General features: G+C 42.2%; 1 protein-coding gene across 1 annotated transcript in view; it reads left to right on the plus strand.

Moving 5' to 3' along the window:
* The window catches only part of VAMP3 (vesicle associated membrane protein 3), a 29,434-nt gene continuing 13,042 nt past the window's right edge, over positions 1-16,392 (plus strand). Inside the window, exon 1 of the mRNA XM_072426018.1 lies at positions 1-153. Within this exon, the coding sequence (XP_072282119.1) occupies positions 152-153 (2 nt within the window). The 5' untranslated portion in view covers positions 1-151. The remainder of the gene's footprint in view (positions 154-16,392) is intronic.

Genomic DNA, 16,392 nt, shown 5'->3' on the forward strand with positions numbered 1-16,392 from the left:
GGAAGTGCCCTGCCCTGCGAGCGCTGCCATTCCTTTCCTGTTTTCGTCATTAAGGACTCGCCCAATCAGCGGGGTCTGCAGAAGTGGCTGTGACAGCGGCTTCCTCGGTGACAGGTCTCGGTTCGGCTCGGTGTCCGCTCTTCACGGCGTCATGTGAGTATTGTGGGGTGAAGGGGGTTAATCTTCTTATATAGTGCAGTCACCCATAATCCATTGCGACGTCACCTCACAGTGCTGCACATTCGCCTCACCAACACCCTATAATTCGCTAAATTTACCCCAGAGTGCACCAATCATTTCCCAGCAATGCCTCACATCCTACAGTGCTCCAAACCTACCCCACTATTACCCCGCTGTGCTCCAAACCTACCCCACTATTACCCCGCTGTGCTCCAAACCTACCCCACTATTACCCCGCTGTGCTCCAAACCTACCCCTCTATTACCCCGCTCCAAACTTACCCCACTATTACCCCGCTGTGCTCCAAACGTACCCCACTATTACCCCGCTGTGCTCCAAACGTACCCCACTATTACCCCGCTGTGCTCCAAACCGCTGTGCTCCAAACGTACCCCACTATTACCCCGCTGTGCTCCAAACGTACCCCACTATTACCCCGCTGTGCTCCAAACGTACCCCACTATTACCTCGCTGTGCTCCAAACGTACCCCACAACACCTTCAAGACCTCTACACATGCCCTACCAATACCTCACACCCTCCAAACCTACCCCACAGTTTTCCACACTTGCCCTACCAAACCCCATAGTGCTATAAACTCACCCCAGAACCCTCCTGATGTGCTCCAAACATACCCCACCAATGTGTCACATCCCACCGTGCTCCAAGCTTACCCCACATATTCCAAATTCACCCCAGTGGGGTGCTCTAGACTTAACCCACTGATACCTCACACCCCTCACTTTCACCCCATAGTACTCCAAACTCACCCCTCAAGACTCCCAGGACCTCTGCACATACCCCATCAATATCTCTCACCCCTCAGTGCTCCAAACTTTCACCACCAATTCCTTATATCCCACAATGCTAAAAACGTACCTCATCAGCACCCAAACTAACTCCACTGTCACCTCACACCCCACAGTGCTCTACATTCACCCCACTGACACCCCAGCAGTTCTCAGTACTCACCCCACAGTGCCCAGCTGACTGCTTTACGGTGCACTGGCCCCACCAATACCTCACATTGCTCCGAACCCCCAGCAATCTGCATTCACCCCACTGACACCCCAACAGTTCTACGCACCCCCCCTTAAGTGCTCCACACCTAACAATACCGACTCTCCTACAATGCTCTGCTCTCACCCCACTGACTCCTCACATTATTTTCTATCTCGGAGCTCCTCTTTTCTACCCTACACAATCTGTCACACCCCACCTTGCAGCAGGGTCACCCCTACCTACCAATCCCCCATCTTCTGCCACACGGGGTCACCACATCCTTCCATTCCATACACCCCACTATAATCTGATATCTGGCTGTGCTTCTCATATATATATATATAATATATGCAAAAGCTCTCCCTGCACTCCTCATATGTTGCTATATTTGTTCCGGTTGAGATTTAGGTAGATTGCAAAATACTATTTTAGGTAATCCGTTAAGGAATATGTTTGGGGGGGAACTGCTTACATCCACAAGGCAATAAGAAGTGCCACTGTATACCCTAACAAAGGGCAACATAAATGTTAAACCCAATATTAAGGTACAGAACAGGCTGTATTCCCATTGGCATTCCCAGGACTGACCCTGACAACAACCAGCCAATAGGAAAGCTCCTGGATGTTGTCTTCATACCTGGGATCATTTACTGCAGACAAGCATGGCTTTGGGAGACCATTTTGGAAACTTATGAGAATTCCTTTGGAGCATCCTTGCCCTTTTAAAACTTGTATATAAATAGTGGAAGTCTCGTGCCCTGTAAATGGGCAGGAGCTCCCCTATGGTTATTCCTCAGTAATATGACCATTGTCCTGCTGAATTCCTAAATGTTCTTTGTCCATTTTTAGTTCCTGAGATACAAAAGTTCACTCTCCACACCACTGGTACATCATAAATGGAGCAAAGCCACATCTGTACATGACTCTTACAGAAATGCAAATGTAAATCTGTTACCTGGCACCTTTTTCAGATGTTAATATTCATAGGCTGGGGTACAGACAGCTCCCGTGGGTATCACCCTCCAGGTATTGGGCCACTACCTCTGTCCCCATCTGTTGCAGGATTGGTATGGTTCTGTGTGGATTCCAACTAATGAACAATCCTTTGTTAGTAGATGTGTTCATGAACAGGAAGATCAGATACAGAGATGTGCTTTCCAGATTCGCTATTTATGTCTCGCAGTGGATTGTTTAATATTTGGAGTCAACAAATCATCATTCAGATGGTGGAAGGGCCATAGGGGTGGGATACATATTGGATGCTCATAATAGACGACACACAGTGAAACCCAAGCGTCCCGCATCAACTACATTGGTTAAATCCCAGCTCCTTACACTCTATACCAGGAGTGTCAAACTCTGGCCTGGGGGCCAAATTTGGCCCCCAAAGGAATCCTAAATATGAATTGCAGCTGGCCTGCTGCTGCATTACAATAGCGCTGCTACTATAATTCCCGGCATCACTCGGGTCTATAGACCAGCAGACTCTCTGCCTATGTGTGGCCCCGCATTGGACTGTTTTATAGATGCAAATAATGCTGGGAATTTTAGTAGCTGTGCTTTTTCAATAAAGAGGGAGTTCCAGTGGCGGCCACTCATAGGATTTAGCTCCGCATTGCCCACATCTGGCATTTTCAGCACTCCCCCTCAGCTGTACTTTTCCTTGTTACTCCAAGGCATGGACTTGAATGGTTGGATTTTCATAGAAGAATCGTGTTATTATTATTGTTAGCCTGTGCAAAAAGGTTACCATTGTAATTTAACTCAGAAGGCTACAAATAGAGAAAGAGGCATAAGATTTTTTTCTTAAATAAAATAAAAATATATTCATGCCTCTTTCTCTATTATAAGCTTGTATATTGAATGTGATTGAATGTGAAGCAAAACCTCTTTGTTTCCATATGAAAAGTGTTTATATCTAATGAGAAGGGAAATTTCCTCAATTTTTTTTCAATAAATTTTAGGGTTGGCTTGCGACTTGGTCTAAGTTTTTAATTTTGGCCCTCTGTGTATTTGAGTTTGACACCCCTTCTCTATACAGTGATAAGAAATGTTCCCAGATTCTGTATTCCATTACTGGATTTCATATCATTGGTCTTCTCTTCTTTAGTGAGAGTGGTTATTGTTGGGATGGCGATGGTTACCTTCTGTATAGGAATGGATGACATTTTTCACTTTAGGCAGAAGCAGCCTAAAAATCTAATAATGAGCTCTGAGCCATGGTGTTAGGAAGGAGCAGAGAAAGTTATCTGTCAGAGCCAGCGCAAAGCAGAATGCCGATGGACCCAGATTGCTGTAGCTGTGCATTGTGTGCCCATTCACTTTGTGAACAGATGCTGAGTGATAGATTCCTGTGTCAGACCACATACAAAGCATTGGTCAGACCTCATCTGGTATATGCAGTCCAGTTTTGGGCACCAGTTCTCAAAAAGGATATTGAGGAATTAGAGAGAGTGCAGAGAAGGGCAAGTAAACTAATAAAAGGAATGGAGGAGCTCAGCTATGAGGAGAGATTAGCTGAACTGAATCTTTTCTCCCTTAAGAAGAGACGTATAGGGGGGGATATGTAAAAATATATAAATGGCCCAGTATAGAGAATGCTTTTCCCGATTATTCACTTTGAGATCATGACAAAAGACAAGGGGGAGTTCTTTGCATCTGGAGGAAAAGAAGTTTAAGCTCCGGATAAGGAAGGGATTCTTCACTGTAAGGTCTGTGAAAATGTGGAATCGGCTCCCTCAGGAAGTAGTTTCAGCAACTAATATAGATTGCTTTAGGAAAAAGTTGGATGATTTCCAGAATCACAGAATATAACTGGGGATTAAAGCTGTTAAGGAAAGATTAAAGTTGATGCAGGGAACATTCGATTGCCTCAGGGGAATCAGGAAGAAATTTTTTTCCCCCCTTGTTGAAGCAAATTGTACCAGGGGTTATTTTGCCTTCCTCAGGAGCAACTATAACTATGTCTATAGTGTTTTATTTCTGGGATATTTTTTATTTCCCTAGTGGTTGAACTTGCTGGACTTGTCTTTTTTCAACCTACAAACTATGTAACTATGTCAGCCCCCTGGTGCATTGTTGCATGAAGATAGAGGGCCCGTAAAACTTTATGATCATTTTAATAACCTTAACACCTCCCAGATTGGTAAAGGTGACTTGGATCTTGTCTATTGGCCCATTTCAAAAAGACCCAGCCAGGCTTCAGTCTTGCACCAAAAGGTTGCTTCAAAAATGCATTTTTTGCACATTAAAAATGAATACGTGCAAATGAAAATGTCGGGTCACTAAATGTCTTAGGCTGGAAGGTTGCTGCAATAAATCTGGGTACACTCGCCTCTCCAGTGGCCCGTATCTCTCAAAACTTTTGGTTTCCAGCCTCGGAATGCCTCGCCAGTATTCAACACTTTCAGATGTGATGGTGTTGCCCTGCCCTATACTTGGTTCCTTTTTCTGACCCTCTGTGTCACTGCGGAGCTGAATTAAGGAGCTGCAGTTTAGCACATTTTTTAAATAAATGTTTTATTTCTGTACAGAAAACATTAAACAAGTGGATTGTGCCACTAGTGGTTATCTTCCACTAGAATTTTCCATAATGCAGCGCCCTAACCACGCCTGCAATCTGATAATTCCTGTTGTGTCAGATAGCATGTCCTGTGCTGGATGCAGAGGTCATATATTGGGCACCACAGCAAAGATTTAACAACCCACCTGCCATAATGGTTCATATTAAACGTCGTCTTCTGTTAGCTGGTTTGCATTATTTTTTTTACTTTAATATAAAAACAGAGATTACCAGCTTTCACCCCTGGGAATATTTTAAGTTGGGTGGGAAGATGCTTTAGGCAGGTTGTGACCCAACTTTTCCTTAACCACCCAAAAATATCTGCATGGTATCTGAAAAGTGCCGGGTGGTACTCCCGGTGAAAAGGGGCTGAGGATAACACTGGGCTAGGTAGTTATATTAGCCTAATATTGTTTCCTGTTTATGTAAAGTAAAGTTTATGTTTATGAAAAATTACTCTAAATGAGTAATAGTCTGTCTGCTGTTCGGTGGTTTTGTAGCTTATCTGTCCCTTTTCCTAGCACAGGCAAACTACAGGGTCTCTACAATAAACAAGGTCAAACTTAGCTTTTTGTTTAAAGCATTTGGGTTGAAGATTGGCTTCCTGGAATGCCATGCATTCAAAGTTTCTACACTGTAAGCTCAAACAATCTTAATAAATAAAATGGCACAGTGTAGAAACTTTGAATGCATGACAAGCCTTCTGTTTCCAATCCCAATTGTCAGGATATTGGCTGGTACTGTTCAATGTTTCTGCTGAGATACAATCAACACAGAGTCTGTACTGTGTGGACACATTTCAGACCTGTGTCACTTATACCAGACATTCTGCTTTGACTCTTTAACATGGGACAACTCTTGACATAACTTTGAGGTCTCAGGGAACCCCTTCTATAATTACTATATCTACTACACACTGTATATAAGTGTGCTGATCAGAGAACTCCCCTTACATTGCTGGCCATTTGGACGAATGTCACCCTTACAGATAGCCAAAAAGATCATTATAGTCATCTAAACTGACCTGAGAGGTACAAACTGCTCATTGCTCAAGGAACCCCTAGCAAACTTGGGAGGAAGCCCTAGGATTCCAGGGACCCTGGAGTGAGAAACAATGCATATATGTAGATATATTGAACTACTCTGGAGTTGGCTGCAAAATGATAGAAAAAGCTTTCCAATTTTTACTTTCCATTTTAAGAGGACCCTGACGCTTTCCCGGCCCTAATGCCCTGCGTGGCAACCCCTGCACATCGGTAGTCTGTAGGTAAAGTAAAGACTGTATAATATTTTTGTCCCTTATTTTATGCCTGTAATGTGTATTATTAATATACAGTATTTATATAGGGATGACATATTACCAGCACATTACAAAGTCCATAGTCATGTTAAAAACTGTTTCTCATAGGAGCTCACAATCTAATATCTCTACCATAGCCATTACCATAGTCTAACGTCTTTTTTGAGGCAAAGCCAATTAATCTAACTGCTTGTTATTGGAATATGAGAAGAACCTGCAAACTCCATGCAGATAGTTTCCTGGCCGAGAGTCCAATCTGGGACCTAACACTGCAAAAGCAGATCTAACCACTTAGCCACCGTCCTAGATTGTAATAAAGCCACAGCCCGGCTACAAAGAGTGCAAGAAACCAGCAGCTATAGGGAAGTGGAAAGGTAGGGAAACTACAGGCTAACCGAAAAGCTGAATACGTTTCTAAAACAAACTGTTGATATATGCATGCAAATACAGCATTCACACTTCTTGATAAGCAACCACAGTGTACAAACAATACTGACACCTTCAGAAAATGTACCCATGCTCTTTTATCATACTAGAATTTAAATAAAGAAATATAAGAGTGGAGCTTCATGCAATTAACAAATCACCTTTGGTTGCACTGACCCTTTAAATATTGACTTGTTCACATATTGTTTGCCTTTTAATACAAAGCTTCAGCAAACACAGATGCTCTGACACTTCTCAGCCTTCTCTGTTGGGTGATGACAGTTAGCTGATTGCTTTGTATCAGAAAGGAATGAAAGTCATCTGACCGTTTTTTTGCATCTAACTGTGACTACCCGGGGTCCAAGTCTAGGAATGTAGCATTAATGTGGTAATAGACTTAATCATGAGACACGTCATGTGAGCGAGGCCGCTTGTCAGGGCTTTGAAATATCTCTAGTCCATTTTCCTTTCAAATTACTGCTGTAAACATTTTTAAAGAGACAGGATAATGTTCTTCTGGTACGATGAGTTATTGTGATGTGACTTACATGGATAAACATAACCAAATTATGAATCACAAATGTAATATACTGAAGTATGACGGTCTTTAAATGTGGAGGAGACAATGCTAGGAGTGCCAGTAACCAAGGGCTGACAAAGCTCACTTATTGTATTGTATGTATGGGTGTGTACGGGACTGGAATTGGTAGGACTACTGAACTCTTCATCACAAAAAATAAGAGAGGGTTTTGTAAAGTTTGATGGAATTCAGACCAATGGTGTCTGATGGTGCAGGGATCTGCTCACTAGATTCTAACCAAATCGAGGGTCTTTGCAGCTCTGGGTCCCAGGTTCGAATCTCAGCCAGGACACTATCTGCATGGAGTTTGCAGGTTCTCCCTTTGTTTGCGTGGCTTTCCTCCCACATTCCAAAAACATGCAGTTAGGTTAGTTGGCTTCCTAATTGAACTTAGACTGTAGTATTATTATGCAGTATTTATATAGCTCCATCATGTTACGCAACGCTGTACAAAGTCCATAGTCATGTCATTAGCTGTCCCTTAAAGGGGCTCACAATCTAATGTCCCTACCATAGTTATATGTCATTATTACAGTCTTAGGTCAATTTTGGGGGCAGGCCAATTAACCTAACTGCATGTTTTTGGGATGTGGGAGGAAACCGGATTAATGACATATGACTATGATAGAGACATTAAATTGTGAGCCATTTTGAGGGACAGCTAGTGACATGACAATGGACTTTGTACAGTGCTGCGTAATATGTTGGCACTATAATAATATTGGATAATAGTAGTAACAAAAGGCAGTGTTTGGGAAGTTCATTGTTAGGGCTTGCATAACTTCCACATTAGTAATATATGCATTTTTAATTGTCCCTCTAACTCTTATTCTTGTTCTGCACTATGGAGAGGGGAAGGGGGAGAACGATGGAGCGGCACCCCCCTGCTCTCTCTCCCCTTTACTTGCATTACGATCGTTCGTCGTCCATCGTCCGTGGATCCTCCAGGGCGGTTGTTTAGATGGATGAGCGCTGTACACGCCAGATTCTCGTCTGATTTCGACCGAGAATCACTGCGTCTGATATTGACCGAGAATCATGTGTGTATGTAACCTTGTAATTGGGCACCAACATATTCCGCAGCCTTGTACATTAAATAGAGGCTGTGAATGACCGATACAAACCATGACACAGGAGGTAGGACTCTGCCCGAAAGATCTTACAATCTAAGAGGAGGAATACATGGTAGTTACCAAGCACTTGTACTACCGTATACTTGGATGCAAAGCATCCTTTAATGCTTTTCCTTTAATTTTTAAATTCTGCATGTGCTCCTAAATTCCTATACTGAGTTGGCAGCATTGCCTCTGCTGCACTGAAATCCCAAGCAGTGTATGCCGTATGCTTAAGTTTTTCCTACCTGCTCTATAGTACACCTCTTATCCTCTGATTCCCATGTAAGAATCTAAGAATGAAGCGATACTTGTGAAAGAGTTTGTATTCAGGTGAGAATTGCAAACACAAAAGGGGCATTGAGGTTCATTCACCAAGATTTATTCTAAAGAGGAATGCTTTTATTAAAGTGACCCCATCACCATCATAAAGTAGTTCAGCAGGATCTGGTATTATAAGAAGTATCCTACTTACCTTCTCAGGTAATAGTTACATAGTTATGTTGAAAAAAAGACTTAAGTTTATCAAGTTCAAGCACTAGGCAAATAAACATATCCCAGATAAATAACGCTATAGACATAGTTGATCCAGAGGAAGGCAAAGAAATCCTGGTTCATGTGATGGTAACTAAATTCTTTGTTCCTCTTCTTGAGGATCTTCAGCACACCTGCAGAGTAACACATTGGGTGTCAGATACCTACAGTGTTCAACCCATTTTTCAAGCTGGGTGGGAATAAATTGTAGGCAGGTGGCAGCCCCAGTATCCAAATCTTCAGTAACCACCCAAATATTCCCAAGTGGTTACTGAAAAGTGCCGGGTGGTGCACCCAGCTAAAAGGGCCTGGGGAGGGAGGACACTTACTTGGTTACCTGCTAGGCCTGTACTTCACCATTGGGCACAGGAATCAAAGTCCCAGCATAACATATGTTGTATGATACACTGGTAAAAATCACACTCATCTGCTCGAGAGAGCAAAAATCTATTTTGTCCAACCCTACCCTCCTGTATGCCATTGTTGATGTCTTGCAAGCTATTGGCTGCACATCATTGCTCCAGGCTCACTCCCTGCAAAGGAAAATGATTGACTATTTGTACAATGTTTGTGAGCATAGGACTTCTAGCGCTCAACACAGAGGCACCGCGGTTGTCACTCTCTAACAAGAAGTCCATAAACAAGTATCTTAATGGTGGGGTCATCAAGTTTTATTTTTTAAAGACCGAAGTTAGGGTTTAAACTTTGTACACATCTGGCAAAGGATTTGTTGTTCTGTTCAGCTAATCTAGCAATGTATGCTCACCCGACATACATTAGAACAATCTCTGATAGTCAGATGAGTATCCACACTACAGTGCAGATAGGCTAGTCAGCCTGTTTGGACAATGAAGGATCAGCAGGGCACTGATAAGGTTTATCACTGTGTTCTTGTTCACTTGGTTGGACAGCAATGGATGTAGAAGCAGTATGTTTCCTTGTGCTTGCCTTTTCTTTACCTGCTGTGCAGGGGAATTGCAGAACGCAGGAATAGGAATGTTTGGATACATCAGGCCGGTTTCTGGTATTTTTAGTGAACCCCATAACTGGGCCTGATTTACTCTTTTAAGAGAAACTAAACTAAAAAGTGCCTAAAAAAAAAAATACACTTATTTTCAATCCTGCAGGGCAGTCTGATCTGTCCGGAGGTGTCTTGCATCGCGTCCCACGTCGTCCCAGAGCCGGCGCTGCAGGTGCCGCCATCTTCTCTTCTGGTTTCTCATCCTACATCACCTGACCCAGGCGTGAGATCGGGTGACGTAGGATGGAAACAAAACTTGCCGATCTCACTGCGCATGCGTGACATCTGCAAATTTTTCTCTTTTCGCGAAAAGGCTCCTTGCGCTGTCATGCGCAGATGAGCACCCAAGAGTCCTCTGGGATGTAGGTATCCCAGGAGGTTTGCGCTCCCATTCATTTTGAGAAATTTCTGAGTTTAGGTACGCTTTAGGTCAGGGTTAGTTAAGAAAGCAAATCCTGCCTGTTTTCCCCAAACTTTGCATTCCAGCGATCTCTTCATATCCGACTCGTTTTGGGTTTCTTTAGGCCCCTGCATGCCCGTATGATGCATAAAATGCAATGTTTATTTGCTGTAATTGCCATTTGTTATATTCATAAATAAAACCATTTCCTTTCTGTAGTCTTTGGTGTACTTGCAGTAGTACTGTGATCTGAGTTAATACTAGATAGAATTTCCTGGTTAGTCAGTGGTTGGGTAAGTTCCCTGTATTGCTGTAAATCGCAGGGTAGTTTTGTGTTGATTAGGGAAATGCAGGGCGTGAGCTTTAATCTGAATGTATCCCTGTGACCCCATGGAGGGCAGCCAAGAAAAATTCCTGCCAGGTTAGCAACTTCTACAGGCAGTGTTCTCTACACTGACGCCTTGTGGTCTGATGTGAAATTACAGGTTAGTTTTAAAACTGGTCCAGTTCCAACTTCCAGTTATTATTTAACTGTATTTATATTACGCCAACATATTAGGCAGCACTGTACATTAAATAGGGGTTGCAAATGACAGACAAATACAAACAATGACACAAGAAGAGGAGAGGACCCTGCCCAGAAGAGCTTACAATCTAAGAGGTGAAGGAAATAGGATGCAATAGGAGGGAAAATTCAACCTCTACAGTCAGTGTTCTCTACACTGACACCCTGTGGCCTCAAGTGACATTACTGGTTACTTTTAAACTGGTTCAGCTTCCAGTTATTATTAAACTCTATTTATAATAAATTATACACTTTTTTTAAAATAATTACAGCAACATATTACTCAGCGCTGTACATTAACCCCCCTGGGGGTCTAATTACGTCAGTATTTTTATGTCAAAAGCGGTACGTTGTTTTGCGTCAAAATGTGTTCAATATTTTAGGGCTGTAATTCTTAGGAATAACTCCTGGGTATGATAAAGTTTGAAACACAAATCAAAAATTATAAATAATAATTATAAAAATATTGAAATAATAAATTTAATAATTTTATTAAAAAATCTTAACTTTTTTTTTTTAATTTGTCCAAACAAGGGTACGATAATAGAGCAAACTTTTGGATTTATTTTTTATAACTTTATCGGTGTGATCAATGTTTTTAAAGCAGATTACAATGTAATCTGCTTTTAAATTTCCTGCCAGGCCACGCCTCCCCAGCGTACTGAGGCTTCAGTCCTCACATCGATCAAGTCAAATACAATGACCTAGGAGGTGGAGAGGAGCCTGCCCAGAAGAGCTTACAATCTAAAAGGTGGGGGAACTGGGATGCAATAGAAGGGGAAATTCCTGATAGGATAGCAGCCTCTTCAGTCGGTGATCTCCACACTGACACCTCATGGCTTAATGCAAAACTCCAATTCCTGCTAGCAGCAAAATATTTTTAAGCTGCTTTTCCAAAACGTCAGAAATAAGATTTTAGTACCTGCTTAGGCCACCAGTGTAGAATTCATTGATTTTCACCCTAAATCCTAGAAAAGGCTTTCATTGGACAAGCCTGGAAGATAGGCAGGTGGGCAAAACTTGGACCAGAAGTTAAGGAAAACTTGCTTACTTTATTAAAGAAAAAGGAAATCACAATTGTGCATGTAGTAAGGTTTTACTAATAAAACTCTGTATGCCATGCTGTACTGGGAAAGGAAAAAAAAAGGGCTAAAGTTTAAATTGCTTCATTTATATGGTGACAATAATAAGATATCTGGGACCATTGTAGGAAAAGGCAGAGTTGCAATTTAACATGTACTGCAGCCCATGTAGGCTAGCTAGGTATATTGAGTGAGCTGTAATAAGAGCAGTGTGCCACTAGATGGCAGCATTGAATAAAACAAAGGGGAGCCGTACTGGGTGCAAGCAATAAAAATGTTTAATTGCTAACTTTAGTTTACATAGGAGTAGTTTTGGTATCCCTGTAACACTTGTTTACATAATGCTAGCTTTCTCAAGTATTTTTAAGGAAACATATTTTTTGTTTGGATTTGAAAGGTCTGAGGGGTCCTCAGGGGTCCACAGCCATGCAATTGGATACTAGACACTAAGGTTTATTATTATACAGTTTTTATATAGCGCCAACATATTACTCAGCGCTGCACAATAAATAGGGGTAGCAGATGACAGACAGGTATAGACAGTGACACAGGAAGAGGAAAGGACCCTGTCCAGAAGAGCTTACAATCCAGCTTGTGGGGAAAAGTTTAGTACAGTGATTTCAATAATGAAGGAACACTGGTATGACCTCATCCTAGGAGCAAATTCCAGTCAAAATATAATTTTTTACTATTTTTTATATTTTACAAAAGGAGCAGTTGGTACGTCTGGAGAATTGACAAGCCTGTCATTACTAATTGGACATGCATTAGATAAACATATGTTTATCTGCTATTAAAAAATGTTTAATATAAAATATTAGCAGCACAGTGGCTCAGGTTAGCACTCTGGCCTTTGCTGTGCTGGGTCCCAAGTTTGAATCTCGGCCAGGACACTATCTGCATGGAGTTTGCAGGTTCTCCCTGTGTTTGTGTGGGTTTCCTATGGGTACTTCGGTTTCCTTCCATATCCCAAATACATGAAGTTAGGTAATTGGCTGTATTGAAGACATATGGCTATAGTTGGGACATTAGCTTGTGAGCCCCTTTGAGGGACAGCTAGTTACATGAGTAGAGGCTTTGTACAGCGATTCATATTATGATGGCGCTATATAAATACTGTGTAATAATAACATAAAGGGGATCATAGACTTGGTGGACCACTTGGTCTTTCTCTGCCCTCTCTCTGGCCCTGATTTATGAAAGCTCTCCAAGGCTGGAGAGAATACACTTTCATCAGTGAAGCTGGGTGATCCAGCAAACATGGAATGGGTCTGGTCCAGGATTCAAAACATTTGCTTGATTTTTTTTAATCCATTCCATGTTTTATGGATCACCCAGCTTCACTTCAGAACGTGTATTCTCTCTAGCCTTAGAGAGCTTTCATAAATCAGGCCCTTTGAGCCTGATTTAGTAAAGCTCTCCAAGACTGGAAAAGACACACTCTCACTGGAGAACCTGGCAAACCTGGAATAAATTTCCTAAGTCATATGTTAATAGCCCACAGAAATTTTCAACCCTGGACAAGATGCATTCTAGGTTAGCTGGATTGTTCAGATTCTCCCATGGTAGCCTATCTTCTCCAGCCTTGGAGAACTTTAATAAATCAGGTCCTTTGTTTGCAGAGATTCCTTGTTATCCAGCTCACCCAGTTTTTCGGTTTTCTGAACCTGGGGGTGTCCATAGCTTAGGTGTTTCAATGTAGAGAATCTCTGTACATCCGTGTAATTTTCATATCATCATGTTGAACACTTTACAAAGAATTGAAATGTTCCCATGAACATATCTGTCCCCCAGCACTTATATGGAGAATGTAGTCCTTCCTGTACAGGTTACCATTTCCCTTTTTACAATGGGCTCCCTGCATTGCTTTTCGCTGGGTTTCAGGCTGACTAAACTGTACATTGTGTCTGGAGGGTGGATGTGCAGCTGCCAATTCCCGACTGACACCAAAAGCCGGATCAATATTCTGTCAATAAAGCAACAGATACGCTATAAACGAGGTAACTGCAGTTAGTGACAAATAATTGTAGTGATTTTCTGCTCCCAAACCAAATGATACATGAATATCCATAATAACGACCTAAAATAAGAAAAAGTGACCATCTTTTCTGAAGTGGGCAGAGGCAATTTATTTTTACATTAAATGTAAGTATTATTAGAAATTGAATTTTTTGATGTGGCTAATTTTGGAGCATCTATTTCTGTCTGAGCATGTGAAAATGTATTTAGGTTTTTAACTGGATTTGGAAGGTTTTGCTCTGGGTCACTTAGTGCAACTTGTTTTGGGTATTCCATGTACAGAAGTGCACATATTGAGAATTTGTCTGTACCCCGCCATGCTTTCTTGCTGCCCCCAGGACTACCAGAGCCCTATTGGATTGTGGCTTTCATTTACAGGTTGTCCCTGGGTTAAGGACATACGGACGGATGGACGACTCCTAGATACAAACAGGAGGGAGGCTTGGAGGGGACATGACTTGCAGAAGAAATCTTTTGCTAAACACAGCTGAGGTTGTGGGTGATCTTTTGAGCTGAGCTGATCAGTATTATCTTGTAACTCTTTAATGACCAAGACAAACTCTGCACTTTTTGCATATCAAAGCACAGCTTGCTCCAGAGTAAATGAATGTCTACGTTCCATAATATATTAAAATAAATATATATATTTTTTTTTTGTGGTTACTCACAGTGAGGATTTTATACAGTAACTGACACCACACTGCCTAATAATATGTTGAGACAAACATCTGTCCTAATTACATTTAATAAAATAATGTACCTGTTCTGACCTACATACAAATTTAACTTGGGAACAAACCTACAGTCTCTATCTCGTATGTAACCCGGGGACTACCTTGTATAGGTGATCATGTGACAGACCTAAGCAGCCAATCACTAGGCTGAAGATTGTTGCATGGTTGCTGCCTTGACATTATCTAATTGTCTAAGGGAGCCTTTCTCAGCCTTTTGGGGAACTAATCAAATATTTTTCAGGTCTTAGTGAACTCCTATAATTCCTATATCTACAGATCACCCTATATTAGTGTGGTGGTCAGTGGGAAGAACTCCTCGTACATTGCTGGTCATTGGGAAGAATGTCACCCTTACAGATAGCCAAAAAGATCATTGGTGTGGGTGGTAACTGACCTGAGGGGCAAAATGCTCTTTGTTCAAGGAACCCTGATTGAGAAATGCTGGTTTGGTGTGAGCTTAGATGGAGGTGAGGGAGCATTGTGCAAGGTAGGTATGACTACCTGTGTGATGGGTATGTACAGACTATTATTTTGCCCTGAATGGGCTGTGTGACAAGTGTTGATGAAATGTCTGTAATGCTAGTAAGTTATACAGTGCTGCCCATGTGTTGGATTTACTATTCTATGAGTAATAACCAAACTATAGATCTTTCTTACCAGCTGACAGTCCATGATATGGCTCAATTTGCACATAATGGCTTGCAGGAGACTCTGCCAGCCCCCCCACCCCCCGTACAGATCTCATTAAGAAATATGGAATTTAGAGTTCTGTATACGGTTATGTTAATGCAGTTTTTCTCAACCAGGATTCCGTGATACTCTTGGATTCCTCCAGAGCAGCGGTCGCCAACCTTTATGGTCCCGCGGACCACTAAAATTACCGGCTACTGACCGTGCATGCTCGGGGAGCCGGTTGCCAATCAAAGGTAATAGTCATAACACCATAACCCTGCCCACTCTGCCATGGCAGATCTGAGCCTGCGATGGTAGTGTGGGCGGGTTGTGTCGTGGTTTGGACGGGGGTCATGGTCCGCATATCTGGCCAGTGCGTCCCCCCCCCCCCCCCCGCGGAGTCCTTCTCCTGACCCCACTCTGGTGCCCCGGCCAGAGCTGCGGACCACCACTGCTTCAGAGGCTGCTGGGGGTTCCATGAGTAATTTGGGCTTTTCGGCCTCTCATGCGTCAGTTTAAGCAACACCAATGTTCTTTTTGGCTATCTATAAGGGTGACATCCTTCCTAATAGCCAGCAATGTAAGAGGAATTGTTCCCATTAACCACCACACTAATGTACTGTGAGCTGTGGATATTGTAATTATAAAAGGAGTTCTCTGAAGACCTGAAAGTCGATTCTAGGCTTCCCTCATGATACAAAGGTTGAGAAGGGTTTGGTAAATAGAATGAATTACCTTTTCCCAACAATTCTCTCTATTTCCCCTGCTTGCTGGCACATATATTCTGCCATTATACTCATTTGCTGGATGCTACAGAGAGCTTTGTGGTCATGGCTCTGTACAATAGAAGCATTGCCTCTCTACCATAAACATTATTATTATTACACAGTATTTATATAGCGCCAACATATTACGCAGCACTGTACGTATATACAGTCATGTCACTAGCTGTCTCTCAAAGGGTCTCATAATGTAATGTCTCTCTCATAGTCAAAGGTCAACTTTTGTTGGGAAGCCATTTAACCTAACTGCATGATTTTGGAATGTGGGAGGAAAACCGGAGTACCCGGAGGAAATCCACGCAAACATAGGAAGAACCTGCAAACGCCATGCAGATAGTGTCCTGGCCAACATTCGAACCGGAGACCCAGTGAGTGCTAGCTACTGAGCCACTGTGCTGCCCATAATCCCTAAACTGCTGCCA

Source organism: Pyxicephalus adspersus, chromosome 11 (assembly GCF_032062135.1).
Source record: "Pyxicephalus adspersus chromosome 11, UCB_Pads_2.0, whole genome shotgun sequence".
NCBI lineage: Eukaryota > Metazoa > Chordata > Amphibia > Anura > Pyxicephalidae > Pyxicephalus > Pyxicephalus adspersus.